The sequence below is a fragment of the Anolis carolinensis genome, chromosome 4 (genome assembly GCF_035594765.1).
Source record: "Anolis carolinensis isolate JA03-04 chromosome 4, rAnoCar3.1.pri, whole genome shotgun sequence".
NCBI classification, from domain to species: Eukaryota; Metazoa; Chordata; class Lepidosauria; order Squamata; family Dactyloidae; genus Anolis; species Anolis carolinensis.
In genome coordinates this window covers 34682054-34697250 of record NC_085844.1, presented here as the reverse complement: position 1 = coordinate 34697250, position 15197 = coordinate 34682054, and the positions used below count along the sequence as shown (strand labels likewise).

The window sequence follows — 15197 nt, the reverse complement described above, 5'->3', positions numbered from 1 at the left end:
ACATTAATACATTATTTTTTTCCTTGGATCCAGTCACTGAAATGATGTGTTAGAAATGAAGGTTTAGGTGAAGGGAAGGAAATAGAGAGTGAATGGGTTTCAGATTTCCACAAAGAGATTTCCACATCTATTAGGGTACAAATGTATAAGTGCATATAATGCATCCAAGAGGAAGATTCTGTCCTTGCATATGCTGGCTGGGCAGTTCTTGGAGTGACAACCCAAAAAGGCCACAAGCCTACTTCACTTAAAATACTAGAAGGAGTGCGTACAGATCAGAATACAGCTGCTATCCTCCATCATTATTATTTTCATCATCCTGCTTTTTCTCCAAGATTGGGACCCAGAGCAGCTCACAACTTAAAATCAATATACAGGCGGTCTCCAAGTTACAAACACATGATTTACAAACAACTATAGTTAAGAGCGGAAGTGTGACAACAGGATGTGAGAGCAATCTATCCCTCAAAAGGGAAATTCACTCCTAAAAGAGTTATCATGGGGAAAAGGTGTCTCCACTGAAGCTTTCTCACCGATCCTTGTTTCCACAAAAAGCCAAATTTTACAAAATCTAATCACAGGGACAGAAAATTAGGTGAAATCTTCTGAACAGGGGCACAGACAGCGAAACAAACACTACAGGGATGTTAAACCTTCTCTATGCTATCTAAAGTTCTATACACTATAAACTATACTGTTTTACAGTGGCTCCGGTCCTTCCTGGAGGGTCGGTCCCAGATGGTGTCACTGGGGGACACCTGCTCGGCCCCACAACCATTGACTTGTGGGGTCCTGCAGGGTTCAGTACTGTCCCCCATGTTGTTCAACGTATACATGAAGCCACTGGGAGAGATCATCCGGAGTTTTGGGGTGTGGTGTCATCTGTACGCAGATGATGTCCAGCTCTGTCACTCCTTCCCACCTGTCACTAAGGAGGCTGTCCAGGTCCTGAACCGGTGTCTGGCCGCTGTGTTGGACTGGATGAGGGAGAACAAATTGAAACTCTATCCAGACAAGACAGAGGTCCTCCTGGTCAGTCGCAAGGCTGAACAGGGAATAGGGTTACAGCCTGTGTTGGACGGGGTCGCACTCCCCCTGAAGAAACAGGTTCGGAGTCTGGGTGTTCTCCTGGACTCATCGCTGAGCCTGGAGCCCCAGGTTTCAGCAGTGGCCATCTGGTGAGGCCCTGCTCTCGGTCCCGCCTGCCTCACAGGCACGGCTGGTGGGAACGAGGGACAGGGCCTTCTCAGTGGTGGCTCCTCGGCTGTGGAACGCCCTCCCCAGTAACATCCGGCAGGCCCCAACTCCCTGGGCTTCAGGAAGAACGTTAAGACATGGTTTTGTGCGCAAGCATTTAATGAATAAGTACTGTATTGACATGGTCTGGACTTAGGTTTATGTGCAATGGTTCCTTGGAAGAATGGTAATAAGTAACTATATGTTTTAAGCTTGATTACTGTATTTTATGGATTATTGTAGATGATTTTACATGTGTTGCTGTTTTTATTGATTGTTTGGCATTGAATTTTGCCAGTTGTTGTAAGCAGCCCTGAGTCCCCTAGGGTGAGAAGGGCGGGGTAGAAATAAATAAATAAATAAATAAAAAACACACACACATATATATATGTGTGTACCTGTTCTGATTTACGAACACATTCAACTTAAGAACAAACCAACAGAATCTATCTAGTTCGTAACTTGGCTGTAATTAAAAGCATACAAAAGTGAATATTCAACTCGAAGAAATTACATAGAGTATGCCAAGTACATTTTCCTGTTTCTAGATTGAGTTCCTATCACAATTTCCCCTCATTTCCCCTTTCCCAGCACCAGTCCTCCATGCATGCCCAACATAACTATCCTGTACTAAATATGAAGGTCTGAAGAGAGCACAGCATCAGCCCAAGTTGCACAGAGTTTGTGAACATATGGAGATGCAACTACAGTAGAGTCTCACTTATCCAACATAAACGGGCTGGCAGAACATTGGATAAGCAAATACGTTGGATAATAAGGAGAGATTAAGGAAAAGCCTATTAAACATTAAATTAGGTTATGATTTTACAAATTAAGCACCAAAACGTCATGTTATACAACAAATTTGACAGAAAAAGTAGTTCAGTACGCAGTAATGCTATGTTGTAAATACTGTATTTACGAATTTAGCACCAAAATATCATGATATATTGAAAACATTGATTACAAAAATGCGTTGGATAATCCAGAACGTTGGATAAGCGAGTGTTGGATAAGTGAGACTCTACTGTACATTCAAATAAACACATGGTATAGCCTCCCTTCTGACCTTCTTCATAGTCAAGGTAAGAAGGATGGGACCAACAACTCCATCTGCAAGTCCTCCATTGTTAGATGTTCATAGTGCCTGAATATCCTAATTGACGAGGGTAAAGAAGATATTTCCTCCTTCCATAATTTCATGTGTTTTTCTACATAAATTCACCTCCTATTTTGAGGTCTGTTGGTTTATGCAAGCCATGCCAGCTTAAGCATTTAGAAAAATATAAATTGGAAAAGGGTCATGGTTTGATGACAGAGCAGATGTTTTGCCTGCAGAAGTTACTGGATTTGATTTATAACATCTGTGGTTAAAACTATCAGTAAAATGATATCCGTCTGCGCCGCTTGAAGGATTATTGCCAAGATGGACTTAATAGTTTGACCAAGTATAATACAGCTTCAAATGTCCCATTGAAACTGATGGAACTAGTGTCCATACACGTGAGCTTGCAATATTCCCATAAAACCATAACACATTTCTGTTATACAGCTTTGTCACTCATTTTCATTACTTCATTCTTACCTTGTATGGCCTGTGAAGATCAGGTTCTCGGTATCGGAGGACTATCAGGCTGGTGCATGTTAATCCAGTCATGAGCCAAATGGAGAAACTTAAATAGTTGGTTAAAGTGATTAGATCTGATGGGATAATAAAAATGGATGCAATAACAGTTGAGAAAATCATGGCTGGCGCTGGAGTATAGTACTTGATGTTAAGCATTGATATTATGCTGGGCAAATGTCCAGATTGACTTCCAGCGTAGCTTAACCGTCCAAGTGTAAACACACTGCTGTTGAGAGCACCAAATATCGAAATAGCTACAGCTGTAGGAATTATCCAAGCCACTGAGGGGATTACTCTGTTAGCCCACGTAACCGCTACAGCAACTGCAAGAAAACAGTAACATCATTAAAAACAACTCAAAGATGTGTTTAGGACATATTGCTACCTGAAGTGGTGAAAAAACTTTTTCTGTTATATGTCCTTCATCACCTCCATACTTTGCATTTAGTGGGCTGTGTTCTGTGATTGGTAATTGGAAGACAAGCATGGAGTTAATTTACTGAAGCATGCATCTCTGAGAACAATCCCACTATGGGAAGGAGGAAATGAATGAATCACAGGGAATGCACATTCCTTTTTCTATCTGTTTTGACCTAGATATTGATAGAAATGTCTTGATAGTCTTCCCAGATCAGGGGGAAAGTGCCTGGAAAAGAAAAGAGTCTATAGCAGGCATGGGCAAACTTTGGTCCTCCAGATGTTTTGGACTTCAACTCCCACAATTCCTAACAGCCGATAGGCTGTTAAGAATTGTGGGAGTTGAAGTCCAAAACATCTGGAGGACCAAAGTTTGCCTGTGCCTGGTCTATAAATAGGCATCTGTGTTTTTGTGAGAAGAACAAGAAATGTGGCTCAGCTCCAGAATTCTGAAGCAGTAGAACTCATATGGGATGTCCATATCATAAAGGGGAATAATTCTGTGACTTTTAGTAGCTGTATGAAAGATAGGGCAACAGAATCTTATGGCACCATAGAGACTACTTCTTGGAGGTAATTCCCTAGAAATAATGCATTACTAGAATTTAATTGCTTTCTGAAATAACAAGATATAATTTATATTACAATATTAGCATAGCAAAGCATTCCTTCTTTTGCAGTATAACTGTAACCCCTTTTATTTAAATTTATACTTATAAGATACACATTTAAGGTGTATTTTGTACCACAAGATAAGAGCATTTAAAAGTAAATAAAAACAATGGTTTAAAGTTACATTTGGTAAATGAGCACTAAAACAACTTTTAACAAATGGAATTATAACATTAGCTCATGCCCCTGGAATTGCAACTATAATACCTTACTTTCAACAAGTAATTAATTGAGTTTTGCTATAGTCTAAAATATAGGGCCCCCATTGGCGCAGCATTTTAACCTGCTGAGCTGCTGAACTTGCGGACCGAAAGGTCGCAGGTTCGAATCCATGGAGCAGAGTGAGTGCCCGCTGTTAACCCCAGCTTCTGCCAACCTAGCAGTTCGAAAACATGTGAATGTGAGTAGATCAATAGGTACCGCTCCAGCGGGAAGGTAACGAGGCTCCATGCAGTCATGTCGGCCACATGACCTTGGAGGTGTCTATGGACAACGCTGGCTCTTCAGCCTAGAAATGGAGATGAGCACCAACCCCCTGAGTTGGATACGACTGGACTTAATGTCAGGGGGAAGACTTTACCTTTATCTTTACCGATAGTCTAAAACAGGGGTCTTCAAACTTTTTAAGTGGAGGGCCGGTTGATGGTCCTCAGACTGTTGAGGGGCCAAATTATCATTTTTAAAAAATACGAACAAATTCCTATGCACACTGCACATGTCTTATTTGTAGTGCAAAAACAACAACAACTACTACTACTACTACTACTACTACAACGAAAGAACAATACTTTTTATTAAATTAACCAACATAAACCTATCGGAATTTCAATGGGAAGTGTGGGCCTGCTTCTGGCCAATGAGATAGTCAAGTTAATTAGGATTGTTGTGTGCCTTCAAGTCATTTCAGACTTTGGCAAGCCTAAGTCTAAAACCAACAGTGGGGGCAAACTTATGGGAAGTGTGAGCTTGTTTTGGCTGATGAGATAGTCAAGTTAATTAGGGTTGTTGTTGTTGTGTGCCTTCAAGTCGTTTCAAACTTAGAGCCACCTTAAGTCTAAGGTTTAGGGTGGGGGCCAGGTAAATGACCTTGGAGGGCCGCATCCGGCCCCCGGGCCTTAGTTTGGGGACCCCTGGTCTAAAATATTTTATTTGGCTTAAGCTCTTGTGGACTTCACTTGCTTTGTAGATGCATGAACATTTATGCCAGGTATTATTTGTTTATTAAATTCTACAACACCTGTTTCCCAGTGAGCTCAGGCTTTACAATGAAACAATAAATTAAGATAGGCTGAGGATGACTAGATGCCCGTCCAGACAGGCACATTTCCCAGGACCTGTCTTGGTTTTACCTGAGGCATCCAAATGATGCCTCACATAAATCCAAATTAATCCGGAGAAAACTGGGATTTCCCAGTTTGCTCCGGATTAGTAAAAAGGTTTGAAAGATCCAGACTTTAAGCTCAGGTCTGGATCTTTCCAGATGTGAGTCCTGTGGAGATTGACTCCCGAGACTACTTCTGCAATCCCAGGGGTCAATCCCTACAGCCATTCCGGTTCTTTGGGCTCCTGGAGCCCGAAGGAGTGGGAGCCCACCCACTTCCTCCCCCCAGCCCCTGTTCCCCCCCCCCCCCCCGCCAAAAAAAACTTACCCAAGGAACCTGCTGGCTGCACAAGCCCCTTTGTAGAATACTTCTGGTGTGTTAAAATGATGCATCAGGAGGGGGGGGTCACTCCTCACCCCACACCTCCTGATGCATCATTTTTGCATATCAGAAGTACTCTGCAGGCCCCTTGGGTAAGTTTTGGAGAGGAAAATGAGGGGCTTGGGGGAGAGGCTGGATGCCATCTTTGGTTGACATGGGATGCCATCACAAGGGAAAGTCCAGGGTTTGAGTTGGGGGTGGGGAAATGAATTCTGAAGGTACCGGGTTAAAATAACCCAATTCCTCCTGGATTTCTGTCCTGCCTGCAAGGGCCCTGAAATTCATGGCTCAGTGGCGACCTGAATCTTTGTTTTCATTGCAAGAATCTAGAGACAATTTCACATACACAGAAGGACCTTGGCTAAGATCCTGCACTGAGGTTATAACATGTGGTAATGATACATCTGTTTCCAAACTCAACCCAAACTCACATTCTGAATGTGGCAATCCCCTCCTCTGAAGTTGATTATAAAAGTGTTCCTTCTTGGAATCACCAGAGCATCCAAGGGCAGCTTTAAGGTCAACATCTGCCATAGGTTGACCATAGAATTGCCCTGAAATATAGAGATTCCTACAAAAGTGTTTTCTCCAAGAATGACTAGGTTCTCTATGGGCAAATTCCGATGCTTCTATATCAATTTAATTTACACCCTGATTTACCTGAATTTGTGTCATAATGTTTGTATTATCTGTATTCTAAGTATTATCATTCTTTTCACTAATTCAAGATTACAAAACAATAATCTTACCTGAGGAAACCATTTCCTTTGGTGTGAGAACTGTCAGATACGAAATATTTACCAGCAAATAAAATATGGTTACTGCAGGAACTGCAGTCATCACGACCCAAGGAATGTTTCTGTTCGGGTTTTTCACTTCCTCTGGAATATATAAAGTAGACATCATTCCAACACATCAGTTTCTAAAAAATATAAGTCATATACATAAGGACTATTTTCAAAATAGGGTCTGCAAAATAGAATTTAAACTGACTACGAGGCATCCACTTTGATTTTCCTATCATGCTTCCTCTGTCATGTTTAATATTTCATATCTTTAACTTCTATCTTACTCTTCTCCCAAAAATGGGAGCTTTATCATAAAAGCATGCAAAGTTGTAGTTGAAATGTTCAGTTATTAGGAAGTGATGTTTTTGACTGACTAGACTGCTTTCTTGCAACAATTCTTCACTTTTTGGAATTTCCTGCTCAAAACACAGTGTTGTGTTCAAAAGCTTTGCAATTTGTACAAAAGCAATATTTTTACAAAAACGAACTTCACATTTTTTTTCACAAAAGAAGTCCAGGATATGAGAATAATCTTTAAAATTTCACTAAATTCTCATTTAAAGGAGAGAAAACATTTTAAATGTTATGTATCACAATCAAGATTTATATCCCTACTTTCCGTCTATTTCCTGGGCTGGCCGCATTGTGATCAATGATGATGACAACCATAGTAAAATCACTATAAAACTAAAATGGGGTATTAGACAGTTAAATATGACACAAATATGCAAATATTTTCTGAAACAACCTCAAACCAAATTTTGTGTGTTAATGCAAAGATCTGAAATTAATAGGGATGATGCTTTTTCCAGTAGTTGGAAAATTCCAGATAGTAAACTGTAAAGTATTTCCTGAAAAGAAAGATAATAAAATAGCTCTGGGGTAGAACTCAATGTTTCTTGAAAAATTGTGGGTACTGAAGCAATAAACTGGAGTCCTGAAACCATCTGCGGTGTGTGTGTGTGTGTGTGTGTGTATATATATATATATATATATATATATATATATATATATATATATAAAAAGAGCAACTAAGTACGAAGACATATCTCAGTTCCTTTAGCACAAAGGTGGGTAACTGCATTCTTCAGGCATTCTTGGAGTTCAATTCTCAAATGCCTTACCCATGATAGACAGAAATGAGGGGTTATGGGGGCCGCAGTCAAATGACATGGGGAGGACTACAGTTGTACATTCCTTTTATAACATTCCTATTCTTTTTATTTGCTCAACCCTTCCCACCAACGGTTTTCACCATCACTTTGAAATGTTCTAGATGAGAAGAATGTAATTGTCCTTATCTCAGCTTCCTGATCTTGGCATCAAAATACATCTACTTCACAAGACAAATAAGGGCTGCTTAAGAATATGCTGGATTCAATCTTGGCTAACAACACGAATACAACTAGCCTAAATCATAACTGGCCAACGGAAGTCAACCAGAACTTGTACCCTGGATCATATATTGTACAATACAGCTGGATCAAATAACAATGATATTATTTACAACGTCCTACTTTTATTTTAGAAAGTTTTAATAAAATTGTGAAATGGGGAGGAAAACGTATGAAGATTTTATGCATTTATAAAATGGTAGAAAGCATTTGTTTTCAGTATCATTGTTCCCATTTAGTTTCTGGGAATAGTAGCACATCACTTATTTGAAATTTTGAAATCCAAATACTGCCAAATCCAAAAATGTCTAAACGGGTGGCTTAATTAGTGATGTCTTTGCTTTCTGATGGTTCAATGTACTCAAACTTTGTTTCCTGCACAACATTATTTAAAATAGGTACATTCTGGCTATATATGAGTAAGGTGTATATGAAACATAAATGAATTTCATTTTTAGAGTCAGATTCCATATCCATGAATATCTAATTATGCATGTATTCCAAAATTATACAAAATCCAAAACACTTTTGGTCTCAAGCTTTTTGGATAACTGATACTCAACCAGTAGTAAATTATTCTGCAGAAGAAAGAAAAAGGAGAAGAAGGAGAAAAAGGATGAGAAAAGGGACAAGAACAAGGAAGCGTATATCCATGTAAGACATAACATTTGTTACAAAACATGGCACATTCGTTGGCTGTATGGTAAAGAACTTTGCTATTTCAATAGGGTTCAGATAAATTAGATGTCATTTTCTGCAGGGGTCAAGAAGCTGGTACATTGTGTTCATGCACAATGAATTAATTCTTCAAAAATTGCTTAAGAAATCCACTTGCATACATTTCCCTCCACTTCTTTCCTCATGAAGCCCTGCTTCAAGACTGTAATAAAAGCCATGTCAGGAATATGTTAATAAATCAAAATTGTTCCCATTGGAAAGTTCCAAAATTAAAAATATTATAGACAACATAGTTGCTAACTAACAGAAAATATAAGAGTGATACCTGCCAAATAATTGAGAGACCACCAGCCTCCGTATGCATACAGTCCTTGGAAAAATGCTTCAGCCAGCTGTGCGACATCAGGAATCTCTGCATTGAAAGCATTCTCAAACCTTGCCAGGTTTTCTTTTCTTCCTCTTATCAACAGGACGATCCCACCGATGGCAATTATGGACAGAGCCAACATCTTCAGGATTGTAAATACAGTCTGCACCCAAGCTGCCATCTTAACGCTTCGCCCATTGATGATCCCAAGGAACCAGACAACGGCCAGCGCCAAGCATTTCTTGAGCAGTTCTGGAGCTGGGCACTCGCCATAGAAAGGCTGAATAGCATACTCAGCGAACAGTAGTGCCCGGGTAGCATTTGAGGCCGGTTTGTTGAACATCGCTACCCACAAGAAGATGAAAGCCAAAGGAGAGCCAAGGGCTCTCTTGATGTGGCTGTATTCGCCTCCAGAAAATGGTAGAGCCGTGCCAAGCTCTGCATAACACAGGGCACCCATCAAAGATATGATGCCACACGCAGTCCAGATAATCAATGCAATACCAACATTGAGCACTGAATATTTCAGCACCCCAGTAGGAGAGACAAAAATTCCTGCTCCTACAATCGTCCCCACTACAAAGCTAACACCTTCCAAATATCCTATGGTTCTCTTGAGCTGCATCTTGCTAGTTTCATTTATTACTTTTACCGGCTCCCCACATTGGTCTTTCTCCATGTTTGCTATTCACTTCTGTTGTTTTACAAAGAGAATAACAAGCAACCTGAGGATTTTAATGTCTTTCTCCCCATACCCCTTTCCCTGGATGAATCGAGCTGATACTTGAATGATTTACAAGGTCGTTTCAGACAAGTATCCTTTCAGATTTCACAAGAACCGAGCTGATGATTAACCACATGCTTTCAAGAACCTGGCCAAGTTTTCAAAAATGTGTCACCAAACTAAAGCTGCAGCCTTGTGCATAGCTATCTGGGAATGCTTTCCACTAAACTCACTTGAGCTTGCTTACTCCAATCTATTTATTCATACTTTAGGATATTTTCTTAGATTCTAAACCCCACTGAACTGAAAAGAAGCCCCACTCAATAGTTAGTCCCATTAGGCTACTATTTATATCTAACTATTCTCTGATTTTTACCTACCTGGCAAATGGCAGATTTGCATGAAGCCCAAAGGCGTAGATCAACGACAAAATCGGATACGATAGGATTATATAGTTTCCCCTGCTTACATCTTTTGGCTTTCTTTGCAAATAAAGATATCAATTCTGCCCCTCTTCTATTAATTTTTTCTACAGAACCTAAATGTATTTGAAATGGAAAACTGTGACTCTTTTCTAGTGATTTTTAAAGGTTGTTTGAGGTATATTTAGAGGAGGAACAGGCAGCTACAGACTCCACAGGTCTCGATTTTTAAAAATTGCCTCTTGAAACTGAACAAACTGTCACAAATTAATTAACTGGAGTGAAAGAAATTTAATTTTTGAAGAATAAGTTTTTTTAATGTAAATCATTTAGGGATGAGGGTGGTATTTGCACTGTGCAGAGCCAATGTAAGATCTTGGACACTGCCACTACCATTAAGCAATGTGAGGCATCTGTCTCAGGCAGCGGATTTGATCCATCAAGAAAGGAAGGAGAATAGTCGGTTATTTTATTATTATTATTATTCTGCTTTTACTTTCATGGATAAGAAGAGATTAATTAGAGTTTTTGCACCAAGTTTTTTGGGTTTGTAGCTCTAAGTTCTCAAGGTGGAGGTCCATGCTCATCATAAGCTATCACTTGTTCCCAAGAATGATTGTCTTCTCGAGGTAGAGTCTTGGTGGTGGGTCTGTAAGTGATTGCAGAGACCTATTCTGGATCCGCATGGTCTTTCACACAATGAGGACACTGATTTCCCAATGGAAGGGGGTCCCAACAATGGTTTGCTTGATGCATCTTCCTCTTGGGACGTTTCTTCCTTTCATCCTGTATTTGTGCCTCTTCAAAATCCATAGAATCATGGGTACCAACTGACCACCAATGACAACATTCAAGTGCCAGTACTTCCCAGTTCTCGGTGCTTATAGCACACTTGTTTAGGTTTACGTTAAGACCATCTTTAAATCTCTTTTGTTGTTGACCAACTTTCCATTTTCCATTCTTGAGTTGAGAAAAAAAAGTCCACAGAGTGGAGAATCATGGCTTCAATGCTGATGGTATTTGCTTTGTAGGACTTTCCAGAAGTCGAGAGTGTCAACTTTTGTTGGCTATCTTGGTAGCAGAAATGGTCAATTTTTCTAGCATTACAGCATTAAGCTTTATTTCTGACATTGCAGAAGGATTGCTTAATTCCTGCTGATCGAACACTTTGGTTTCCTTGATGTTAAATGAGAGGCCAAGTTTTCCATGAAGTGCCTTGTAGGTCTTTCTCTGAGGGCCCTTCCACACAGCAATATAACCCAGAATATCAAGGCAGAAAATTCCACAATATCTGCTTTGAACTGGGCTATTTGAGTCCACACTGCCATATACTCTAGTTCAAAGCAGAAAATGTAGGATTTTATTCAGCTGTGTGGAAGGAGCCTGAATGAGCTCTATGCTTAGCTATACCTCAGAAAACAGCATGTCCTAGGCAAAAAACTTATTTTACCATATATTCACTAGACTGCACTGCCCAGATCTTATGCTTTGTAAAAAAAAAAAAAAAAACAACCCTTTGTCTATATTATAAATCAGATGTTTATGAAAAGCAATTCTTCATTGTTAAGAAATATCATTTCTTTTTTCCATGGTAGTTTGAATTCTTAGAATTTTCTTCTGGGTAAGTTAAATAATAAATTAACACATAATAGAATTAACAGGAAGAAGAGTTTGTGCCTGCTCTCTCTTTATTTCAGAACAAAGTTTTACATCCGAGTATTTTCTATATTTAGTAGATTCTAACATTTTCAGTCTCAGAGCAAAGTTTCCTAGTGGATGCTTAAGGAAGCTTGTGTCTCATGTCATTAGATTCAAATTCTTTCAACATATAGCAGCTATGCATAGGAGAAAAATCGTAAGTGACTCACGATACAAGCTGCCACTTCCACCATCTTTGACAGTGGATTTCTCCTGGGGAAATTGTAAAATAACAATATATTGTTCCAGGTTAATGCTTGACATCTGGATATTTTAAATGATTCTAAAGTTCCCCTTCACCACAATAAAAAGCAAAAGGGAATATATTTGACATAATATCTGAAATAATTTACTTCAACCAAACATCAGTGTTTTACCGAATATTGAGAAACATAGCAAAAGCTATTCATAAAATGAAAATGTTATTTTTGCTATACATATTTTACCCAAATCCGCCAGCAGATAAGAAATATCTGATTAATCAAACAGACATGCTTCCTATAATTCTCCCCAGGTTATTCATTTCACAAGACATATGGTCATCAAACTTTACTGATTCCTTATTAATTTAGCTGCAGTTTTCCTCAGATCTTAGCAACACTTCAAGGACTTCATCTGTCCTGTTTGGGGGAAAACAGACTAAAACAAGCCTTGAAATACCATCTGTTGCAATGTTATGTTCCCTGGTGATTTAAAAACCATTTGCCTTTGAAGCGTTTTCTTATGGCCTTTTTACTGCCTTTACAGCATAACCCTATGAATATTTACTCAGAGAGACGTTCTGCTGAATTCAATGGGATTTATATTCAGGTGAGGTTGTATCCTATCCCCGCTGAACACAGTGGAATTCATCTCTAAGTAAACATATGTAGGATACATGGTAGAACCAGCGTACAGAAAAGTCCTATCCATATTTAATCAGAAGTAGCACTTCCAAGCTTGCTGTTGAAGTCTCAAATGTATTTCATGAAAATGAATGTTCAGGCTGTACAAACCTGGGAACAGCAACTGAGAAGTCATAATGTGAGACTATTTAACATGTCATCCCTTGTTATTTTATGGGTTATTGTTTTACATATGTATATTGTTTTGTATTATGTTTTATATAATGTTGTAGGCTGCTTTGGGTCCCGTTGATGGAGAAAAGCAGGTTATAAATAAATTATTATTATTATTATTATTATTATTATTATTATTATTATTATTTGAAACACAACAATATGAGTTCACAGCAGACACTCTGCTGGCTGTTGTATTGGATCACACGTCGGACACTTCCCACGTGTCTAGGACTGTGTGATGTATCGGCGAATAATGCATGCAGATCCCAGTAAGGTGGCCTTTTGCAGCTGGCAGATGGTAATTTTGTCAGCGCCGATTGTGTTTAAGTGCAGGCCTAGATCTTTAGGCACTGCACCCAATGTGCCGATCACCACTGGGACCACCTTGACTGGCTTGTGCCAGAATCTTTGCAATTTGATCTTTAAATCCTCATATCGTGTCAGCTTTTCCCGTTGTTTCTCTTCAATCCTGCTGTCACCTGGGATTGCAACATCGACAATCCATCCTTTGTCTTTTAACACGATCGTGAGGTCAGGCGTATTGTGCTCCAAAACCCTGTCTGTCTGAATTCGGAAGTCCCAGAATAGCTTTATATGTTCATTCTCTGTAACTTTTTCTGCCTTGTGATCCCACCAGTTCTTTGCCGCAGGCAGATGGTATTTGTGGCACAAGTTCCAATGAATCATCTGAGCAACGGTGTTATGCCTCTGCTTGTAGTCTGTATGTGCGAGCTTCTTGCAGCAGCTGAGGATGTGATCTATTGTTTCATCTGCTTCCTTCCAGAGTCTACATTTGGGATCTATCGTCAACTTTTCAATTTTGGCTTTGGTGGCATTGATTGTAATGGCTTGTTCTTGGGCTGCCAGAATCAGGCCCTCCGTCTCCTTTTGCAAAGTTCCATTTGTGAGCCACAACCACGTTTTTTCTTTGTCAATTTGGCTCTCAATTTTTCCCAGGGACTGTCCATGGAGAGCCGCCGCCGTCTTCTTCTTCTCCTTCTCCTCCTTCTTCTTCTTGCAACAACACTGGTTGCTGATCCATTCCTAGGAACAATTCAAAGTACTGTTGATTATTGTAAAGTCCTATACGGTTTGGGTCCAGGCACCACATATCCCTTTCTGAGTGCATTAGAGCTCCAAGATCCCTCTTCTCTTTGTTTTACCATCTTTTTCTTGATGTTTGGTGAGAACAAAGGAATGTATCTTCTCAGTGGCTACACCCAGATTTTGATACTCAGGGTGCATCTATTCTATACTGTAGAATAAATGGTTTGACAGCACTTTCACTGTCACTGACAATGCTATGGAACCATGGGAATTCTAATTTTATAAGCTCTTTAGCCTTCTCTGCCAAATAGTGCTTGGTGCCTCACCAAACTACACATCCCATGCTTCTATAGCATTGAGCCATGGCAATTAATTGCATTCATTCTACAGTGCAGATCAGGCACAGGCAAACTTTGGCCCTCCAGGTGTTTTGGACTTCAATTCCAATTGTGCGAGCTGAAGTCCAAAACACCTGGAGGGCCGAAGTTTGCCCATGCATGGTGTAGATGCATCTCAGTCACTAAAGAGGTGAAGATGACTATATCATTGTTTTCCTTCTACTGACAAGTCAAAATGTGTTGTTGAAGGCTTTTATGGCCGGAATCACTGGGTTGCTGTGAATTCTTTGGGCTGTATAGCCTTGTTCAATGTCTCCTGACGTTTCACCAGCATCTCTGGTTGGCATCTTCATCAACACAATGTCCAAACACAAATCAAAGAAGATGAAAGGAACTGCAGACTATGGGCCTCATCACACTCGAACATTTATACACTTTAAATCCAGTTTCTGCCTCCTGCAGAATTCTGGGGTTTGTAGTTTGGTGTGGCCCAGGACCTGTCTGGCTGAGTTGTTTAATGGCCCCTCCCTAAAGTGGATTTAAAGTGGATCCAAACTCTAGTGTGATGAGATCATAATTCAACCAGAGAAGTCAGGTATAGCAGAGCACTTGATGACCAAACCTGGACACAGAATATTATTTGAGAACACAGAAATGCTGGACCACTCTGACAACCATCATGTCAGACTACACAGAGAAGCCATTGAAGATGTCCACAAGCATGTGGACAATCTCAACAGAAAGGAAGAAAATAAACGAAATGAAAAGGAACAAAATCTGGTTACCATTATTAAAAAATACCAGAATCAGTCAGCAAATAAGGAACATCACATAGAAATAGGAGAATTCCAGACAGCAAACAATCAAGTGCCAGTCAACACCTCCCAAACAAAGGATGCCCCCAGGTAGCAACAGTCAGGCTTTGCAGCTGCAAGGCCATTCAATGCTAATCAAGCTGGCCAATTGCAGCATTCACACTTGCCTCAAGGGTTCTTTCTCCCATCTTGGACAGTCCACAGATATAT

At 39.8% G+C, this 15197-nt stretch overlaps 1 protein-coding gene across 4 annotated transcripts in view; it reads right to left on the bottom strand.

Moving 5' to 3' along the window:
- The window catches only part of slc7a13 (solute carrier family 7 member 13), a 48054-nt gene extending 38114 nt beyond the window's left edge, over window positions 1–9940 (bottom strand). For 2 of the 4 annotated variants that reach the window (XM_008108439.3, XM_062980213.1), the window contains exons 1-3: window positions 8841–9940; window positions 6405–6536; window positions 2822–3186 (exon numbers count right to left, since the gene is read on the bottom strand). In XM_008108439.3, the coding sequence (XP_008106646.1) occupies window positions 2822–3186; window positions 6405–6536; window positions 8841–9561 (1218 nt within the window). In that variant the 5' untranslated portion in view covers window positions 9562–9940. The remainder of the gene's footprint in view (window positions 1–2821; window positions 3187–6404; window positions 6537–8840) is intronic. The other 2 variants (XM_008108441.3, XM_003219568.4) reach the window with 2 other exon arrangements.
- Window positions 9941–15197: the final 5257 nt, after the last annotated feature.